Below are 18916 nucleotides of genomic sequence, written 5' to 3' on the forward strand. Positions count from 1 at the left end.
CCTGTGTAACCTACCTGAATGTCTTTTCCTCTTGTTGTTCATCAAGAAAACTTTATAAATAAAGTTTACAAAAAAAAAAGATGCTTGAGAGTGTCACCACCTGACCTGGCTTTTCTCTTGTAATTCCTTATTTCAGACCTTGCAGGGCTGCATAGTGGTGGGAAATCTTAATCCTTAGCGAGTGATTATCTTGGTATTTAATGGGGCTGGCAATACAGGTCAAGTTACCTCGTTTCAGTGTTACTGCAAAGGATTAACAAGGAGGTTTTAGTAAACCTCGTGGAGAAGGTATGGTGATGAGACTTATTGCAGCACACAGATAAATTGAAGACGAACTCCTCCTAATTATACCTGGATTTTGGTAGCTCCCATCCTCGTTTTAGAAAATAAATTTATAACAAATACTTGAAATAATCGAACAAAAAAGACTGTTTTCTTAGCCTTTATTTAAAGTGTGTAAGTTAATTGAATGAGCAGCAGTTTCAGTATGGGGGTGACACCCAGTGAGTTTGAATCAGTTGTGAACAAGCAAAAACTGAATGCAGGAAGGGGTGGGAGAATCAGGGGCAAGCAACAGAAGGAGGGAGGGAAAGGAGGGACGGGAGGGGGTGCAAGCAACAATGAGAGACAGGTGTGGGTGAGAGAGGGCCTGCAAACACATGCACTCTTAGGGAGTGCTGGAAATACAATAGAAAAGTACCTCCGAAAGAGCCTGAGCAGTGGAAGGACACTGGGCATCAAGAGGCAGCAGTACTTGGTCCATGCTCCAGAAATAAGACAAACAAACAAAGAGAAAGTGAACCCAGTGCACACTCACAAATGAAAAGCAAGTAAATGAGAGTGAAAATGAAACAAGCTAATGGTAAGTAATGGGCAAGCTCTAAGCCACTTTCATCTAAAAAAAACAAATATCTTGCAAGCGACAGCTCATCTCTGTCTCAGGCAAGACCTAAAAAACGTGTCCTCTACTGGTAATGGATGCCCCGTGCTATGAAACGAAGACTCCCTATGTCAAGGACAAACAGTAGGGTGTATGCAATCTAAGGGCCGTTCTCTCATAGACAGGTTTTGATCCAAAGTGATTATTTGAAAGGTTTATTGAGCAGTGCAAGATTTAACAGGTGTAGGCTTAGAATGGTATAAAGACTGCACTTTGTTGTGTCTCCTGCAAAGAACCTCTAATAAAAACTTCAGGCCTCTCCCCTAGATGCACAAGCTTTGATGACCCAACTCAAGCAACTTCTGTCCCCCTCATAGGAGCTCTCGAAACTTCATGCAAGGGAAAAGCAAAAATAGTGTTGGAAGGGACAGGAAATTCAAACTTATGGCATGCCACCGATAAGTTCCACAGGTCTACGGTGATGGACTGCAATGATTGCAGATGAAGGAAAATCTATCCTCCACAGGAATAGCATTCTTCATGCGTTGTACAATGAGATTCTAGTGTTAGGTGGCAGAGAACAAATGAAAGCTTTTGGTCTGAGCTGATTATGAATCTGCAAAACCCTTGCAAGGTATGGGGACTTCTTCGTAGAGGGTGATCGCCGCTCCTTGGAAGGGGTTTGAGGCAGTTTCTGAAGAGAAGTGGCTGAGGGCCTAACTTGCAATTGATCATTTATTTGTTGGGGAATTCTGGAAACAGCTCTTTCTCACTGAAAGAAAGATCCATCACAATCTACTGCGTCTCTTCTTATTGCTATTGAGACTTAAGCAAAGTTTGAAATGCTTTGTTCTCTACTGGATTCCTACCCTGGGCGGCCGGCTACAGTGCAGAGATGGGCAGAATAATACTCCACTACTTGTCCTCATTCTGGCCAGCCTGGAATTTCTTGATTAAGTCAGTGGGTAGGTTTGAGAGCTTCCTCTACATCATGTTCTTACAGTCCGCTAAGAGGGTGTCTGAGTTAGCCAGATTGGGATGGAGGAAGCCCTTTTTGGTAAGGTAAGCCTAAATTTCTGCTAAAGATCAGGAATCTGGCCAGCTTAGCTAATGGGAAAGAGGCACGAGATGGTCTGGTCTTGCCTAGTTTAAGTGCCCTTCAACTGCAGAAGACTACACCTAATAAAGAGCTAATCCACAGATCGTTTTCTCCAGAATGGACCTGTCTAGGTATCAGCCGTAGCTGACCACATGGGAGGGGCGGTACTGTCTGCTGGCACTCCTTGCATAGATTCACTCCAAATTCAACTGTCTCGACTGCACCCAGCCAACCTTCGAGCAACAGAACTTTTGATACTCATTCCTGTTTAGTTGACCGTTCTTCGCTTAGGCATGTGCTTTGCGAAATTTGTACACTATTTGAAACTCTTCTGCGTAAAGCTGGTCTTATTTTATGCACTGTTTGCTGGGTTTAATCAATTTTAACAAGACCATTCTAACTCTCCATGTTCACTTCTTCAGCACTGTGTCTGGATCCTGTTTTTTGAGCCACAGGCCCACTGCTTAATCCTATCTATAAAGGTCTACCTTGCTACGTGATCTGTGTGTTTCCCACCCACTAGGAAAGCTAAGATCTATCTGAATTTCCTCTGTCAATACCTAGAAGGAATATGCTACTTACCAGTATGCATCTGTTCTTGGCATAGAGGGCTGCAGAGTGGTACATTTATGAATAGATCGCCATCTGGTGTTGGGCTCGGATGATTGCACTTTGTTTTTCTTCTGGAGAAGTCTTTGTCGTCATAGGTGACTCCTCCTCTCGGTGTTAGTGCGCATGGGCATCGGCTCCATCCTTAGATTGTTTTGCCATAGTAGGGTTAGATGGAGTAGTGTAGTGTAGTACATAAAGATATGCCCATGTAAATGTATCTAAATAAGATAATGTTGGGACAGACACAGGTTTCCGGGGAGGCAGGGAGGGCATGTACCACTCTGCAGCCCTCTATGCCAAGAACAGATGCATACTGGTAAGTAGCATATTCCGTTCGAGGCATATGGGCTGCAGATGGTACATTTATGAATAGATTGTACAGCAGTTACCTCCCTAGCGGTGGTCACCAGTGTCTGTCGCAACTGTCTGAAATAGAGTTTTTAATACAGCTTGGCCCACTCTGGCTTGTTGTGCAGCCTGTACATCAACACAGTAGTGCTTTGTGAATGTATGTGGTGTAGACCAAGTTGCTGCTCTACATATGTCATCTAGGGGAATGTTCCCTAAGAATGCCATAGATGCTCCTAGTTTTCTTGTGGAATGAGCTCTAGGAGGAACATTTAATGTTCTCTTTGCTTTAATGTAACATATTTGTATACATCTTACAATCCATCTTGCGATGCCTGCTTTAGAGATAGGATTGCCCTTATGTGTTGGGGAAAATGCTACAAATAGTTGTTTAGTTTTCCTGAAGTCTTGTGTTCTTTCTATGTAGTATGAAATGGCTCTTTTAACATCTAGTGTATGTAGAGCCCTTTCTGCCACCGTCTGTGGCTTTGGAAAGAAGACTGGTAATTCCACTGGCTGATTGATGTGGAATGCTGAAATTACTTTAGGCAAGAACTTTGGGTTTGTTCTAAGAACCACTTTATTCTGGTGTATCTGTAGGAATGGTTCTTGTATTGTTAATGCCTGTAACTCGCTTACTCTTCTGAGTGAGGTAATGGCTATAAGGAATGCCACCTTCCATGTAAGGAATTGTATTTCGCACCTATGCATAGGCTCGAAGGGTGGCCCCATTAGTCTGGTGAGTACTACGTTGAGGTTCCAGACTGGGGTAGGTGGTAATCTTGGTGGAATGACTCTTTTCAGCCCTTCCATGAATGCTTTTATCGCTGGTACTCTGAACAGTGATATGCGCTGCCTATTTTGTAGGTATGCTGCTATAGCTGCTAGATGTACTCTGATAGATGTGTACGCTAGATTACATTGCTGTAAGTGTAACAAGTAGCAAATAATCTCCCTTGTTGATACGTCTAGAGGGTTGATATTGTTATTAGTGCAGTGTATAGCAAACCTCTTCCACTTAGCTGCATAGCATGCTCTGGTGGTTGGACGTCTCGCTTGTTTGATTATTTCCATGCAATTTGGGGGGAGATCTAAGTACCCAAATTCTAGGATTTCAGGAGCCAGATCGCTAAGTTCAATTGAGTTGGATCTGGGTGCATTATCTCTCCATGGTTCTGTGTAAGGTGCATGGGTAGAATTCTTAGCTTTTGATGTGGCACTTGTGAGAGTTGCAGGAGCGTGGTGAACCACGGCTGTCTTGCCCACGTGGGTGCTACTAGTATCATGGTCATTGAATGTTGTTGCAGTTTCCTGACCACTAATGGGATTAGTGGGAGAGGGGGAAAAGCGTATGCAAATTTGTTGGACCAATTTATCCATAACGCATTGCCCTGCGACAGGTGATGTGGGTACCTGGACGCGAAGCTTTGGCATTTTGCGTTCTGATGAGTGGCAAATAGGTCTATCTCTGGTTGTCCCCATCTTTGGAAAAATGGCTGCAGTATTTGTTGGTGCAGTTCCCATTCGTGTATTTGTTCCGACTGTCTGCTTAAGATGTCTGCTATCTGGTTTTGAACTCCTGGTAGGTGTTCGGCTAACAGATAGATGTTTTGAGGAATGGCCCATCTCCAAATCTCCTGTGCTAGTCTGGATAATTGGAGAGAGTGCGTCCCCCCCTGTTTTTGAATATAATACATTGCTGTCATGTTGTCTGTTCTGATCAGGACTGCTTTGTGGATAACATGTATCTGAAAGGCTTTCAATGCTAGAAACACTGCCAGTAGTTCTAGATAGTTGATGTGCAGTGTTTTTTCCTGCACACTCCACCTTCCTTGTACTGTGTATTTGTCCATATGTGCTCCCCATCCGGTGAGCGATGCGTCTGCTGTTATTGTCACCTGTGGAATTGGCTCTAGGAACGACCGCCCCTTGGTAATGTTTGTTCTGTTCCACCACTTCAGAGAGCGGTGTGTGCGGTCGTCTACCAACACCAGATCCGTAATCTGTCCTTGAGCCTGATTCCACTGTGTCGCTAAGCATTCTTGTAGCGGACGCATTTGTAGTTTTGCATATGGTATTAGCAGTATGCAGGATGACATCATACCTAGTAGCTGCATGAACACTCTTGCTGTTAGTGAGTGTTGTGGCTGAAATCTCTGAATGATTGTAAGCATTGCTTGGACTCTTATTGGGTTGGGGTACACTTTGGCTTTTTCTGTGTCTATGGTAGCCCCCAGATATTGTTGAACTTTGTTTGGTTGTAGGTGTGACTTTGTGTAGTTCACCGTGAACCCTAGCTGGTGTAGTAGCTGAATTGTCTTTTGTGTGTGTTGCAGACACTCCTCTTGCGACCTGGCTTTTATTAGCCAGTCGTCCAAGTATGGGAAGACATGAATTTGTTGTCTTCTTAGGTGAGCTGCTACCACTGCCAGGCATTTTGTGAACACCCTTGGTGCCGTCGTGACACCAAATGGGAGGACTTTGAACTGATAATGCTGTCCTTCTACCACAAACCTGAGGTATTTCCTGTGGGCTTTGTGAATAGGGATATGAAAGTAAGCGTCTTTTAGATCCAGTGTAGAAAGAAAGTCCCCTTTCTTCAGTAAAGGAAGTACTTGTTGGAGCGTGACCATGTGGAAATGTTCCGAATTTATGTATGCGTTGAGAGGTCTTAGGTCCAGTATTGGCCTTAGAGACCCGTCCTTTTTGGGGATTAGGAAGTATAGGGAGTATACTCCTGTTCCCTGTTGGTGCTGTGGAACCTTCTCTATGGCATGCTTTTCTAGCAGTGATATTACTTCCTGTTTTAACAGTGTCAGGTGATCTTGTTTCATTGGACGCTGTTTGGGGGGGATGTTTGGTGGGGTAGCTGTGAGTTCTAGGCAATAACCATGTTGGATAATTTGTCTTACCCACTTGTCTGATGTGATGTTTTCCCAGACAGGTAGGAACTGTGATAGGCGTCCCCCTACCGGTGTTATATGGTCTGGGGGAAGCTCTATGAAGTCACTGTTTTGGGGTTGGAGAGTTGCGGTTGTTGTTGTTTCCGCGACCTCTACCCTTGTTGTTGTTACCCCTGTATCCACCTCTAGAATTACCTCTGGGTGATGTAGGTGTAAAAGAGGTTTGCTGTTGGTTTGTACCTGTACTTTTGGATCCTCCTCTATAGGTGGATCTACGAAAGGAACCTCTTTGTGTCGGCTGCTGCAATGCTCCCATTGATTTAGCCGTTTCTGTATCCTTTTTCATTTTTTCTAGGGCCTCATCTGTCCCTGTGCCAAAAAGTGTTTTCCCATCAAAAGGTTGATTAAGTAACGAGGTTTGTACCTCTTGTTTGAATCCTGACACTCTGAGCCATGCATGTCTCCTTAGCATGATGCTTGTATTTGTCGACCTTGCCGCAGTTTCTGCCGCGTCTAGGGCGCACTTTATTGAAGTGTTAGTAATTAACTTCCCTTCTTGTATAAGTTGATCAGCTCTCTTTTGATGTTCTTTAGGGAGATGTTTGATGAGTGTTTCTAATTCATCATAATGCGCTCTGTCATACCTTGCAAGTAGTGCTTGCGTATTAGCTATGCGCCAACTGTTTGCCGCTTGAGATGCTACTCTCTTGCCAGAGGCATCTATTAGTTTAGACTCTTTGTCAGGAGGTGGCGCTTCTCCCGTAGATAAAGAGTTTGCTCTCTTGCGAGCGTTTGTGACCACTAGTGAGTCTAGAGGAATTTGTCCCTTAATGTATATTGGGTCTTTTGGAGCTGCCCTATATTTTTTATCAATTCTTGGGTTCAATACCCTAGCCCTCACTGGGTCTTTGAATATCTCTGATGTATGACTGAGAAGGCCTTTTAGCATTGGTAGTGTTCCTGATGTTCTTTGTGCAGTAGGTAGTGTCTCTAATAAGAAGTCCTGTACTAGAGGTTCTGTATGTAGGTCTACCTTATGAAATGTTGCTGCTCTAGTAATGAGTTGTGCAAACCCAGTATTGTCATCAGGAGGTGAAGGTTTTGAGGGATATGACTCAAGGTCGGTATCATTACCTGATCCCACATTATACTCCTCCCATGGGTCTGCCTCCTCTGGGATTGTGTCCTCATCATCCCCAGGGTGTCCCCCCTCCCCTGTGTCACTTTCTCCATCTGTTGTAGGTGTAGATGGACGTGTGGGAGGAATATCTGGCCTATTGTGAGGAATAGGCGAAGATGGTGTGTGAGGTTTGGGAGAAGGAGGAGGAGTTGTATTCGTCCCCATTGTTCTCTTCTTTGGATGAGCCTTGTCGTCCAAATGTTCATGTTTCCTCTTTTTAGGTAGCTCTGTGACTACCTTGCCCGTCTTTGGGTCAATAAACAAAGTCTTTTGTTTAGGATCCGTTCCGTGTTCCTGTGTCGGTACCGCAGTTTTCGGTTCCGAAAGGTGTCTTTTCTTTGAAATGTCCATTTGTGTTTTCGGTGCCGAAGTTTTGTTCGGATCCGATTTCTTCGGTATCGAAGATGTCCCCGGTGTCGAGGGTGTTTTCGGCGCCGAAGCGTGCTTCGGTGTCGACATGGACTGCTTCGACTTCGAGCTTTCCTTGACCTGGTGCTTCGGTGTCGATGTGGTTGGTTTATCGGAACCGGAACCACTATGATGGGGGACCGAGTGTTTCGGTTTCTGTTTCGTTGCCGGGCTCGAAGGCGGGGCGTTGGAAACTTTTTTCGGTTGTCTGACCGGGCTCGAGGGCGGGGTCGACACCGTGCGGGGTCTGTTTTTCGGTAAAGGGACGTCGTCACTCACGGTTTGTTGGACGTCGATCTCCTCGACGTCGGACTCGTCCGCTTCTGACCCCGCCTCGTCGGCCTCTTCTTCCTCCTCTTCTGGTTGCTGGTCCTCGAACAGCTCCGGGATTGCTTGTGACTGCATTCTCGATACCTCGTGTCTTCGGGCTCGATGGTTTCTAATCGTCGACTTTGACGAGAACGCTGCACAGGCCTCACAGTCCCTGGATTCGTGTTCAGGGGACAAGCAGAGGTTGCACACCTCGTGTAGGTCCTTGTGTGGGAACTTAGCACCACACGTTGGACATTTTTTGAATGGAGTCCTTTCCATGGACCCCGGGCTGGACTACGTCGAGTTTCTCGTAGTCGTCGTCCTTCGAATCGCGTCGGTATGGAGTGAAGTCGCGTTCGATAACGATACCGTCGATTTGGAAAGGAATACGCGCCGGTTATAACCTTCTTTGTTGAAGTCGGTCCGGAGCGCTTCGATCCTCATCCGAACCCGATGGCGGAAAAAAACAATCTAAGGATGGAGCCGATGCCCATGCGCACTAACACCGAGAGGAGGAGTCACCTATGACGACAAAGACTTCTCCAGAAGAAAAACAAAGTGCAATCATCCGAGCCCAACACCAGATGGCGATCTATTCATAAATGTACCATCTGCAGCCCATATGCCTCGAACATATTATTATCACATGGTTTTATCTAAATGGTGTATATTCCCATGCGTTTTACTGTTTGTTAAGGTTTTTATTAACCATACAATAAAATTGACTTATGGCTGTAGTGGAAGGATCATTTGTGACTACTCAGAGTTCTGTGGCTATTTTCCACCGTATTACTCTACATGGCCAACATTTCTCGCAGCATCGCTACCATGCCTGTTCTTGGTTGCCAAGTTCATCTCCTCCAATTTCCTGCCCCTCCCTTCCTCTCTGTTTTTATTAAGCGCTGACCCCGGCCTGCCCATAACCTGCTTCGTACTGAGTACCCCAAAAAGGGCGCATCCGCTATGATGAGAGCTGACTGGCAACCGAGCAGTTGCCCTTAAAATAGAAGACCAGGTTCACAATCAGACATAGCACAGAAAAGAATTGTTAGAACATAAAAGAGGACAAACAAAGAGAAAGGGAAGCAAAAGAAGAGGAGGACAGGAATCACCCTTGTTCTCAGTGCTCTGAGCAGCAGAGGCTAGACCTGTCCTCAGACAATACAAACCGCGATCGTGAGGCGGAAGTAGAAGGTGGAACTCCATGGGACAGTCGCCAGGAATCATTCCCCCTATCATCCCAAAAGATCCCTGCGCTCCAAGAATAAACATCTGGCAGTTGTCCCCAGGATAAACAAATCTCGGAGTGGTGGACGCATGTTTGCATACACCGCAGCGAAATGTTGGAACCAGCTTCCTAACAACATTCGCCTTGAGGACAACTATCTTTCCTTTCGCAAACTCCTGAAAACCTTTCTGTTTCCATGATACCTGACTGTAGCACGGTGATGACTCTGCTTCCAGCGCTGGGAGGCCTTCTGGTAGCCATGCGCTTTATAAAAGCATATTCATTCATCATTCATTCATCCACTGTGGCCCCTGACCCTCAGATAGCCGAGCACCTCATTAGGGGTTTCACTCACCTGAGGTGTAAAATGTCCACCCCTGAGCAGGAACCAGCTGCAGAGCGAGAGCTACAGCTAGCAGTGGGGGAATTTATATCTTGCCTGCAAAGTTTGCAACTTTAGCACTTGGTGCAGGTTACACAGGATTGCCACCTCTCAAAACTTCACCTACAGAATCAAGTATTTTATAAGAAAATTCTCACTGTAAATTAGTTTTTTGGGTCGGGCCTCACTGCTGCGTGGTTTATATCGCATGACACTATTTTCACATTCACTACATTGCCCTATTGACTATATTGCATGGTATACAGAGTTAAGGAGATCAAAAGGTAACACTAGTGGTAGGCTATACAGTGGATGCAGTATTACTGTAGGTAGGTGTTATCGACCTCAGTATAGTTTCACACACCAAGCTATCGCTGGTATTTTTTGCCTACAAAATCTTATTTTGCTAAACCTATTGTTTGCGATCTTTCTGAAGGTTGTAGAGCTTGCCAGGTTTCGAAATAAAAGACCTGGAGTGAGATAAAAACATATTGGCTCTATTTTTTGATTTTTCCATTTACACACTAGCATGATTCCCTTAGTCTGAACGCACATGCGATGCTAGCAGCAAGTAAAACAAAAAAAAACAGATGCCCCTTTCATCAGTCTCTGAGCATTGGAGGTCTCTCTCAAGTACTGTAAAAACATGAAAAGTCCAGAGTGAGTGTAAAAGGCAGTTTAGGTCTACAGCATGACCTGTTTCTCGGGGGATATTAATAAAGAAAATCCACAAAAATGTAAGTTATGAATAAAAAAGTAATTAAACGTGAGTTCCTAGTATTTTTGATAATTCTCTGCCTCCAAAGTGTATTTTTTCAATTGGAATGTTAATTTCCTTTTTAGGTCTGGCCCTATCAGCTTTAAAAAACGTCTATTACCACTGATATTTCTCATAAGCTTTAAAAAACATCTATTACCACTGATATTTCCCATAATTTAGCTCCATGATCCTAACCAAGCAGTGTACTACAAAAGGTTGCGATCTGCGAATGTGGGCCATTTTTTTTGGCTCCAATCCAACCCTGCTTGCATCCCTTCTGGTTCCACATCCAAGCTTCCTGTAACATGTACATACATGACCATCCCCCCTGCTGCTTGGTCCTGCTCACACACCCCTTACCTTTCCCCCACTGATCTTCCTGCAGCTCTCATGCAGCCTGTCCACACTCTTGGTGAAGTCTTCGAAGTCGGGAATGACGAACTTCCTGCGGAAAGCCTGGGTTAGCAGCACGATGTTGCCTCTGACACACCTGAAGCGAGAAGAAAGGGAGTAAGCAGGATTGAAAAGCTGGAGGTGAGCCTACAGGGTGACAGAGAGGAGAAGGAGAAGAAAAAAAAGAAGAGAATGAAGAATGTGGAGGAAGCAACCAATTCTAAGACCAAGGCTGTCTGATTCCCCAGCATTCTTTGATTGTATCTAAAAGAATATTTAATCAAGGAGCCACCACAAGGGTGAGTAGTGCAGTCAAGGAAAAGATTTGGGCTGAACTGAACCCTGACCTCTAGCACTCTGCAGCCGGTAAACAACGTTTACCATGAATCTTTCTCCCCGCAGGGAATCACAACGCGGTTGTTACAACGACCGTGTTGTGATTCCGCATACCATTACTCCGCAAGTCGGAACAACGACTTGAAGAGGGGTGGGGGGAAGGTGTTGGATTTTAAATCCAACACCTTCCCTATTGTCCGCACCGACTGGAGTAGGAATAGTAAATTATACTATTCCAACATCCAGCGCCCCCCTCTGCAAGTCGTTGAAGAGGTGAATGGTTTAGGTAAGCAATTAAACGGAGGGGAACAATGACCAATTCTTGAAGGGCACTGTCTGCGGAGTAGAATACTGCTTAGGAGAAGGGAGGAAGTGAATGACGAGGGATCTGTCAATGAGCAACGTTGAATCCAGGTCCTGACAGTTCCTTGAATTCCTACATTGTCCAATCTCTGTTACAGCCTGGGGTGATCAATCGTATCGAACGCAGAAGACAGATCCAGGAGCAGGAGCGCTGCTGCTCCATTTGAGCCAACTGAGGATTTAGGGGCATATTATCAAGACAGGCGATAAAATTATCGCCGTTTTAGCAGCAGAAAACTGCCGCTAAACCGGCGATAATGGGCTTGATAATATGCTCTATGGAATTCCAATTGAAGCCCATGTTAGATGTGAAGGACATCTAACATGGGCTTCAATTGGAATTCCATAGAGCATATTATCAAGCCCATTATCGCCGTTTTAGCGCAGTTTTCTGCCGCTAAACGGTGATAATTGTATCGCCTGTCTTGATAATATGCCCCTTAATATCCTCCCACATGGCCCTCATTCCTGCTTCCGAGCTACTGTTAGGACATAATCCAGTTAGTAGTCTGAGGGAAGGCTATGAATGCCAATCTAAGTTCAATAGTTAGAAGGACCTGTGGGGTCAGGGCCTTGTAAACTAGCAGTAGCAATTCTGGACTTGGATATTCCTGTACAAAAATAGATTCATAGAGCTGAAAAAAACTGTTCTACATATTGGTTTGTGATGGTCTGTCCCTGAAGTGTTTTGTTCTCTTGGATAGGAAGCCCCCTGACATTTAATAAGCCAGATCATCACCTCCCACCCCTGTCATCCTCAGGAATCCACCAAACGTTGAAGTTATAAAGTTACTTGTCGCCTCTCTTCTCAGGGTGCATTCGTGCTATGATTTATTCTCTGCTTGATTCAGCTCAAATGTCAATTTTACTGCACCAAGAAAGGCTGTACCAGGAATTGGACTTTGCTAAAGCAGTTGAGACAAAATATTCTTGACTCTTGAACCTATATCCCCATCTCTTGACCTCACTGCCATGTTATGGATTTTAATGTGATCACCCTTTATTCGCCTGCCTTGTTTTGCATTAGTACTGTGTGTTCGCATTACATTGGGCATGTAGCACATAATATGTTGCATCTCATTGTAAATAATCTTGTTTCACTGTATTTAAAATTGTGGGTTTGGTCATATCCTGCAATTCTCTTTTCATATTGACCCTTCCGGCCTTGAACAATGCATTGATGAGGTATTGTACACATGCTAAACATATCCACAATGACACCTAGTTGGACGGTGATGTACCTTTATATGAATCAGGATACCAGCTATCTGCGGCATTATACAACGCCGCTGCTCTGCTCCTACGCCCTAAGGATGCCAGCCTAGATAGAGCATGCCAGCACCAGGACCTGGCACATTAGAACACAAAGCCCTCCAAAACAGCTGGTAAAGTGAAATATGCTTGAAACCCTAGCATTTTGCAAACTGAATGCATTCGGGCAGTAACTGGCGGACTTCTTGCAAGAAATGCTGTCCCAACCATCAATAGAGGAACCAGGAAGCCATCCGTCAGTCCATTTTAAAATCTTTGTGGAAGACCGACGAAAGTCCGCCTTAGGTGAGGAGGAGTAGGCAGCAGCAACCCCATAAAGCCAAAGGGGCAGAACAGAACTACTTTCATACTAAACAAGGGGAACCTACAAACAAACCTTGCAGAGATATGCATTCCATAAGATAGTCAACAGAAAACAACCCCATTGACTCACCCGTGAATGCACCAAAGAGGGCAAAAATGCAACAATCCTACAAAAAAATACAAACAAAAAACACAGGAAGGCATACAGCACCCTACCATGAGCAAATGTTTGCGACCCAAGGACAATCAATGTCATCAAGGGGCACATTTGACAGCACTAGACCTATTCCAAGCTCCAGGTCGTATCTCTTTCCATCATTAGGAGCACTGGGTGATCCAGCAGGGTACTGGAGGTTATGCAGAGTCACTCGTCTCACTGTTGTTTATTAAAAAAGGGGTGACCATGGAGATGGTGAAGTGCTTCGAGACACACCTGGGTCCAGAGAATGAACAGAAAGATAGCAGGATAATAGATGTGTTATTTTCTGAGATCCAGCTTGATGTAAGTGTAAACCGGTGTTCCTTTTGGGTCAACTGGGTTAAGTATGGTTCTCTCTGGACTGGGGCAGCTTGGAGATCCAGTCCTTGGGTCTTTAGCCTTCAAAATGGAGAGGAGTTGTGTGCAGACTTCCTCCGCTCTTAGACTGCTAGCAGAAGCACAATCAACCAAGTCAAAGATGGAGGTAGGATGTCCTCTATGTAGACTTCACCAAGTCAGGCTCTGGTTTCTGAGAAAGGCACCTGACCTGTATATTTTGGGAGCAATAGCCTTGTAGTTTGTCAGAGATAAATATCTCCTACATCGTGAATGCCTCGCCAACTCCATGGTCTGCTCCATCAACTCAGCCATCCTGCCTAAAAGGCTTGTGAGCTACGCTGTAACGTCAACCATCTTGTATAAAAAAAATTCTTACCGGCTGCTATTCTGCATTGCAAGAGTTTGACTTGATGGGTCAGAGAGGAGACAAGACTGGTCACTGAGGTGGCAGATCCTGCATCCCTGTCTTTATATACAAACATCTGCAGGTAAAGGGGTTGCCTCTTGTATATAAAAAACAGAGGTGAACCACACATGCGATAAATAAGAATGATTGATCATTTCAAAGTCGAAAAGGTTATTTATCTTCTCCTTTATTGTATTTTTCTAACAATTGCTTCACATATATACGCAGAAAAAGCCGGCCGACGCGTTTCGTCCATATACAGATGGACTTCTTCAGGGCACAACAGGAGTCAGAAGTTCCATTGTGTAGTTCTGTTTTGCACCAAGTGCGGTACGTCTATTGGAACGTCAATCCAGATATGAAGATTCTTAGAATGTTACACAAAGATGTTATTGGTAGAAGCAGAGACTCTTTAATCACATGTTCCAAAATCTGTGTGTATTAAAGTATTTTTTCTTAAGTAGTTTGAAGAAAAGGGCAGGTCAGCCTAACATGAAGCACTTCAATTGGTGCTGTTCCGGAAACTGAAAATAATACTCCTCTAGGCCACAAGGTGAGGAGCAAACGAAGGTTGTCTCTTCTGTTCCAGCATCCTGAGTGATGTAAAGCGAGGGAGGCCAGGGAAGAGACGCTGTAGTGCTACACCCAATGAAAGCTGTCCTAGGGCTATTAATAGATTTTCACCAGACAGAATCAGCTGCCAACTGTTTCTCCATAGATGTTGAAGGCAGAAATGGCCACATCATTTGGCCACAGCTGTTCACAGAGTAGTGTGGTGAATGGGTTGGTGTTGGGAGTCTGGTGAAGAGGTCCACCAGAGACTACAGAGTTCCTACAGGAGCTGTGAGCCAAAACTGCCAGGACTGGTCCCCTTCAAATGGGAACACAAGTCATTCTAAACCAGTTCCAGTCTACATGAGCTGCATCAGGAGGCACAGATTGAATCCTATGGCACAGTGGGCATGGGACTCATTTCTAGGCATACCCATCACATGCACGAAATTAGCAGTAACAACGAGCCACGTGATGGAAAGAATGCTTTGGGCTGGACAGTTTTTTTCGGAGCAGGACAAGACTGATTAGCATATGGCTGATATAATTCTAGAGTGGCAGGGTGGGCAAAAAATGATGGATTGGAATGTGGCCCTGAGCAAGCGCCTGTGGCTGAGATTAATTTAAGCATTCCTTCCATCACTTTGTTGTTTGTTGTGGTAAACATTTCAACTTGAGATCTGGGCCCTATGCTTGCTGCAAGGTAGGATTCATTTTTACTTGAGAGCACTGTAAATACTGTCAAATTCATTTTAATGCCCTAAAATGGTTGGACAATGACAGTCAATTAAAGAATACGTTTATATTCTTAATTCGTCCATCAGTTGCCAAACAACGTATGTGATCTTTATGATAATACATATGCTCACTAGGTATTATTATGTTGGTGCCCCAATTCGCCAACTTAAAAGATAGCAGAGAACTTTAGGGTCATAGAAAACAAAGACTTTAAATATACTGTTACCTTACATTGACATATGAATGAATCATCGTGGTAATATAGCGGGCCGGAAATTTCTGTCGCTGGAACATGTTTCACAAGATATTTGCTGCAGCGATAGAGAATATATACTCAGATAGAAAGAAAGTATATACATTCTGATTTTAAAAACCATGGAACCAGGAGGTTTAAATAATGAGTTGGGCCTAGTTTCACTATTGATACAAATCTGCCTTTTTTAAATTACACCAAAATGTAATTTTGATGTAAGTTTGATTTGAGTTTAACAAAGAATGTCAAAAGATCCTTCTTGCCAATGTTTGAAAGTATCTTATCTGTTTAAAATTGTGGTTCTAAAACCATCCAGCAGATGGTGCAAGGAGGTAAAAAATGCATTGGACCTTCACTCTTGTAAGAACGTTTGGAGATACTTTTTTCGAGTGTTAATCTGTTTGAAATTTAAAATGCGGACACAGGGTTGGCTTAAACATTCATTGCAGCATTTGTATTAGAAGCGCAGATTGGATGAAAGACAGAAACCCTGACGGAGTGGGAGGGTGCCCCCGAATTTATTTTTTATTTTATTTAATGCGATTTTATATAGCGGAACATTTCCCGAAGGTGTCAGAGCACTTTACAAAAGAACCAGTTGCGAAACATAAGGATTTAGGATTACACGAGTTACATAAAAGATACAAACAGAAAAAAATGCAAATGTACAAGTTGTAAAGTCACACAAGAAAGAGCTCCAAACAGAGAAAATTGCAAATGTACAAGTTGTAAAGTCACTCAAGGAAGAGATACAAATAGATAAATCTAAGAATCACATAGGAATGGTAGTGAGTACAAGGGTCTACTATATATACTAGTGGTTAGAGTTATCTCTATATACATATATATACAAATAGTAGATTTGCTCAGGATTACATTTTATTAGCGATTAGGCTGGACAAGTATATATCACATATTTACAGAGTTAATGGTGAAATTTAAAAAAATCAAAAGGGGTAGAGAGCGGTAGGTGGGGGACAAGAGTCGGAGGCTGAGATTGGTGAGAGGAGAGAGGGGGACCTGAGGGGGAGAAAGAGATAAGGCAGTCCAGAAAAAGAGAAATGACTGAAGGTCGGCAGGATGGAATACAATGGATCAAAGGAAAGGACAAGAATCCACAAAATGGCGGACCCAGGTCGCGGGCATCAATGGAAACCATCTCAAAATGGCAAGATGCACCCGGGTCAGGAACCAAAAACTATGAGAGCAGAGTTCCATTACGTGGGGTCGGAGGGGGGACGCAGTCAGAGCACCGAGGAGCACTCCGCCATCTTGTGCTCAGCAAGCGCGCATCTGACCCGGAGAGTTTAAGGCCGGTGGGGGGACAGGTCATCGGAGCACGTTGTGTTGGTTTTGGAACAGATTTGATGGATTATACTTTTAAATCAGATTGCTGTAAAATATATTTTTGTACTAAATATGAACAAAGTAGAAAATACATATTTTTTAAACTAGCATAAAGACAAATTAGGGGTTGCAGTGTGAAGAAATTGTGGTGTAAGGCACCCAGTACCCTATCCTTCACCTGCACCGCAATCATTGTGTAACAAAATCGGACGAAACTGGCCCACGCAAACTGCTCGGCTGCACTCCCCCTCACCCCAGGGGGGGTGGCTGAGCAGTTTGCCAGGGCCGGTTTCTGCTCCCAGTCCGGCCCTGTTCAAAGTGTACCTCACTGATGAGGTCCAACGAGGTTGATACATGTGGGGGTTGCTTCTGACCCCACCTGTAAGGGACCTGGCCTGGCAAAGCGGACTGGACTGACATTATATTAACAGAAGCAAGACTGGTTTACATATGGATGGTCTATAGAGTGGTATAGTGAACAAAAAACGATGGACTGGAATGTGGCCTAAGCGATCGTCAGTGGTTAAGACTCATTCAAGCATTCCTTCTCTTAGTTGTTTTTATGATATCAGTCCAATAGCATCACTCACTCATCAACAAACTCCAGATCAGCAGGCGGGAGATAGCATAGGAGTTAGTTAGAAGGGCTGACAGGGCCCTACAACAGGCAGCCTATTGGGTCTAGTGTAGTGCCAGGGCAGTGATCACCTGGGTCAGCCGGGCCTGGTGAAGGGCAATCAGGCGGGCTACTGGAACTGTCTGCATATGCCTGTTGGGTGGGTAGATGACGAAATTTACAGCCCAAACTATGAGTCTATTCTCGCAGCTTAAAACGAAGCACGGGGGCAGAGGAGGAGATACAGCTGCAACGCTAGGGCCCAGAAGGGGGGCAGAGGGGCAGGAGAAGGGCCACAGCGTGCCAGTGTGCTCCCTACCATATTAGGTGTCCACATCCACAAGTCAATTCAGCAATTACACCATTCGAGGAGAAGACTCTCACCCTGGGTTACCTCACTTCCGGGTGGGCAGGTCCAGCACAAATCAAGCAAGTTAAGGTGTCCTTGCTCCTACAGCCAGTCAGACTACCCTGGACCAGCAACTGGGCATCAGTAGGGGTCAGGCAGAGAAGACAACCATCCGAACCCGTGGAGCAGTCATGATAGGTGCAGTCCAGGCTTGCTCAAGCTCCCGGGTCGGCCACCACCTCAAGCCATGCTGGCACCCTTCAGTGCCATGGTGCCACCAAGCATGATCCTGACAGAAAGCGGTCCGGGGAGTTGCACAGCATCCGCTCCCCCACCAGAACCTCTGCTGGTCCTCTGCTGCTACCAGAGAGATGCCATCATCGTCAGCCATAGAAGAGCGGGCAACCTCTGAAGTGGAGGGAGACTTCTAGTGGGCTAACTCACACCACAACCCCATCCCTCATGCAGAGGCTCCTCTCACCCAGACATCAGAAGCTGGAAGTGGGGGCTGAAACGACTGGTATCACCCATGGCAGGCGGCACCGGTGTATTGCAGGGTGCCCTTGAATCTGAACCGCAAAGTCTTCCACCCAGTGTGAAACTGTTAAAGCCTTGTTAACCAGACAATGCATAGGATAGTGCATACCTGCTCACTGGAGCCAGCACCCGTGACACAGCATAGAGAGGTGTCTCTGCGGGTATTTGGCACAGGCCTCTGTCCTCGTCTCTTCAGAGAGCGATGGGGCAAGAAGGCAAAGCCCTCATTCTCCCTACTAAAACGAGAAATGAAGGTGATACTCGATGTCCAGCTTGAAGGGTTAAGACTCCAAAGTCTACTCTTGTAGTGGAATGCGGAATGCCCTACTTCAAGGACCAGGCCTGCCCCGCGTGGGAAGTTGAATAGGATGCACAAGGCAACCCAGATCAGTGATCCATGACCCTAAATAGAAGTGTCAAGCCAGAGAGTAGCCCAGATCTTCCAGGGAGACCAGTGGAAAGGAAGGCTTTAAAAAGTCTATAGGGTGAACCCCAGAGTAGGGCTTGGGCGCTGAGCTAGTCACAGAGACCCCAAATACTTGGCTTTTCTTTTTTTTTAAACACAAAAATTAATCAGATTTTTAAAATTAATTCAGAATGGTCCAAGTTCTTTCTTTGAAAAGTTTGGTCTAGATTCCTTGGGAGCGGCGACGTTTACAGACCACCACTAATCGTCTCAAAGAGGGGATCTTGGTTGTTGCATATTTGATTGAGTTCTGATGCCTCAATGTGGTTTAAATTCTACTGACTCCCAGGTACATATATCGGATGAAGACAGGATCGATTGTGAATTACTACAAA

The 18916-nt window shown here is 44.9% G+C and overlaps 1 protein-coding gene across 2 annotated transcripts in view; it reads right to left on the reverse strand.

The window, feature by feature from the left end:
• GLS2 (glutaminase 2) overlaps nt 1–18916 on the reverse strand; it is a 324314-nt gene that overhangs the window by 180164 nt on the left and 125234 nt on the right. For both annotated transcript variants that reach the window (XM_078689104.1, XM_078689105.1), the window contains exon 4: nt 10473–10602. In XM_078689104.1, coding sequence (XP_078545230.1) covers nt 10473–10602 — 130 coding nt within the window. The remainder of the gene's footprint in view (nt 1–10472; nt 10603–18916) is intronic.

This window comes from Lissotriton helveticus, chromosome 1_1, assembly GCF_964261635.1.
Source record: "Lissotriton helveticus chromosome 1_1, aLisHel1.1, whole genome shotgun sequence".
Classification (NCBI taxonomy): domain Eukaryota; kingdom Metazoa; phylum Chordata; class Amphibia; order Caudata; family Salamandridae; genus Lissotriton; species Lissotriton helveticus.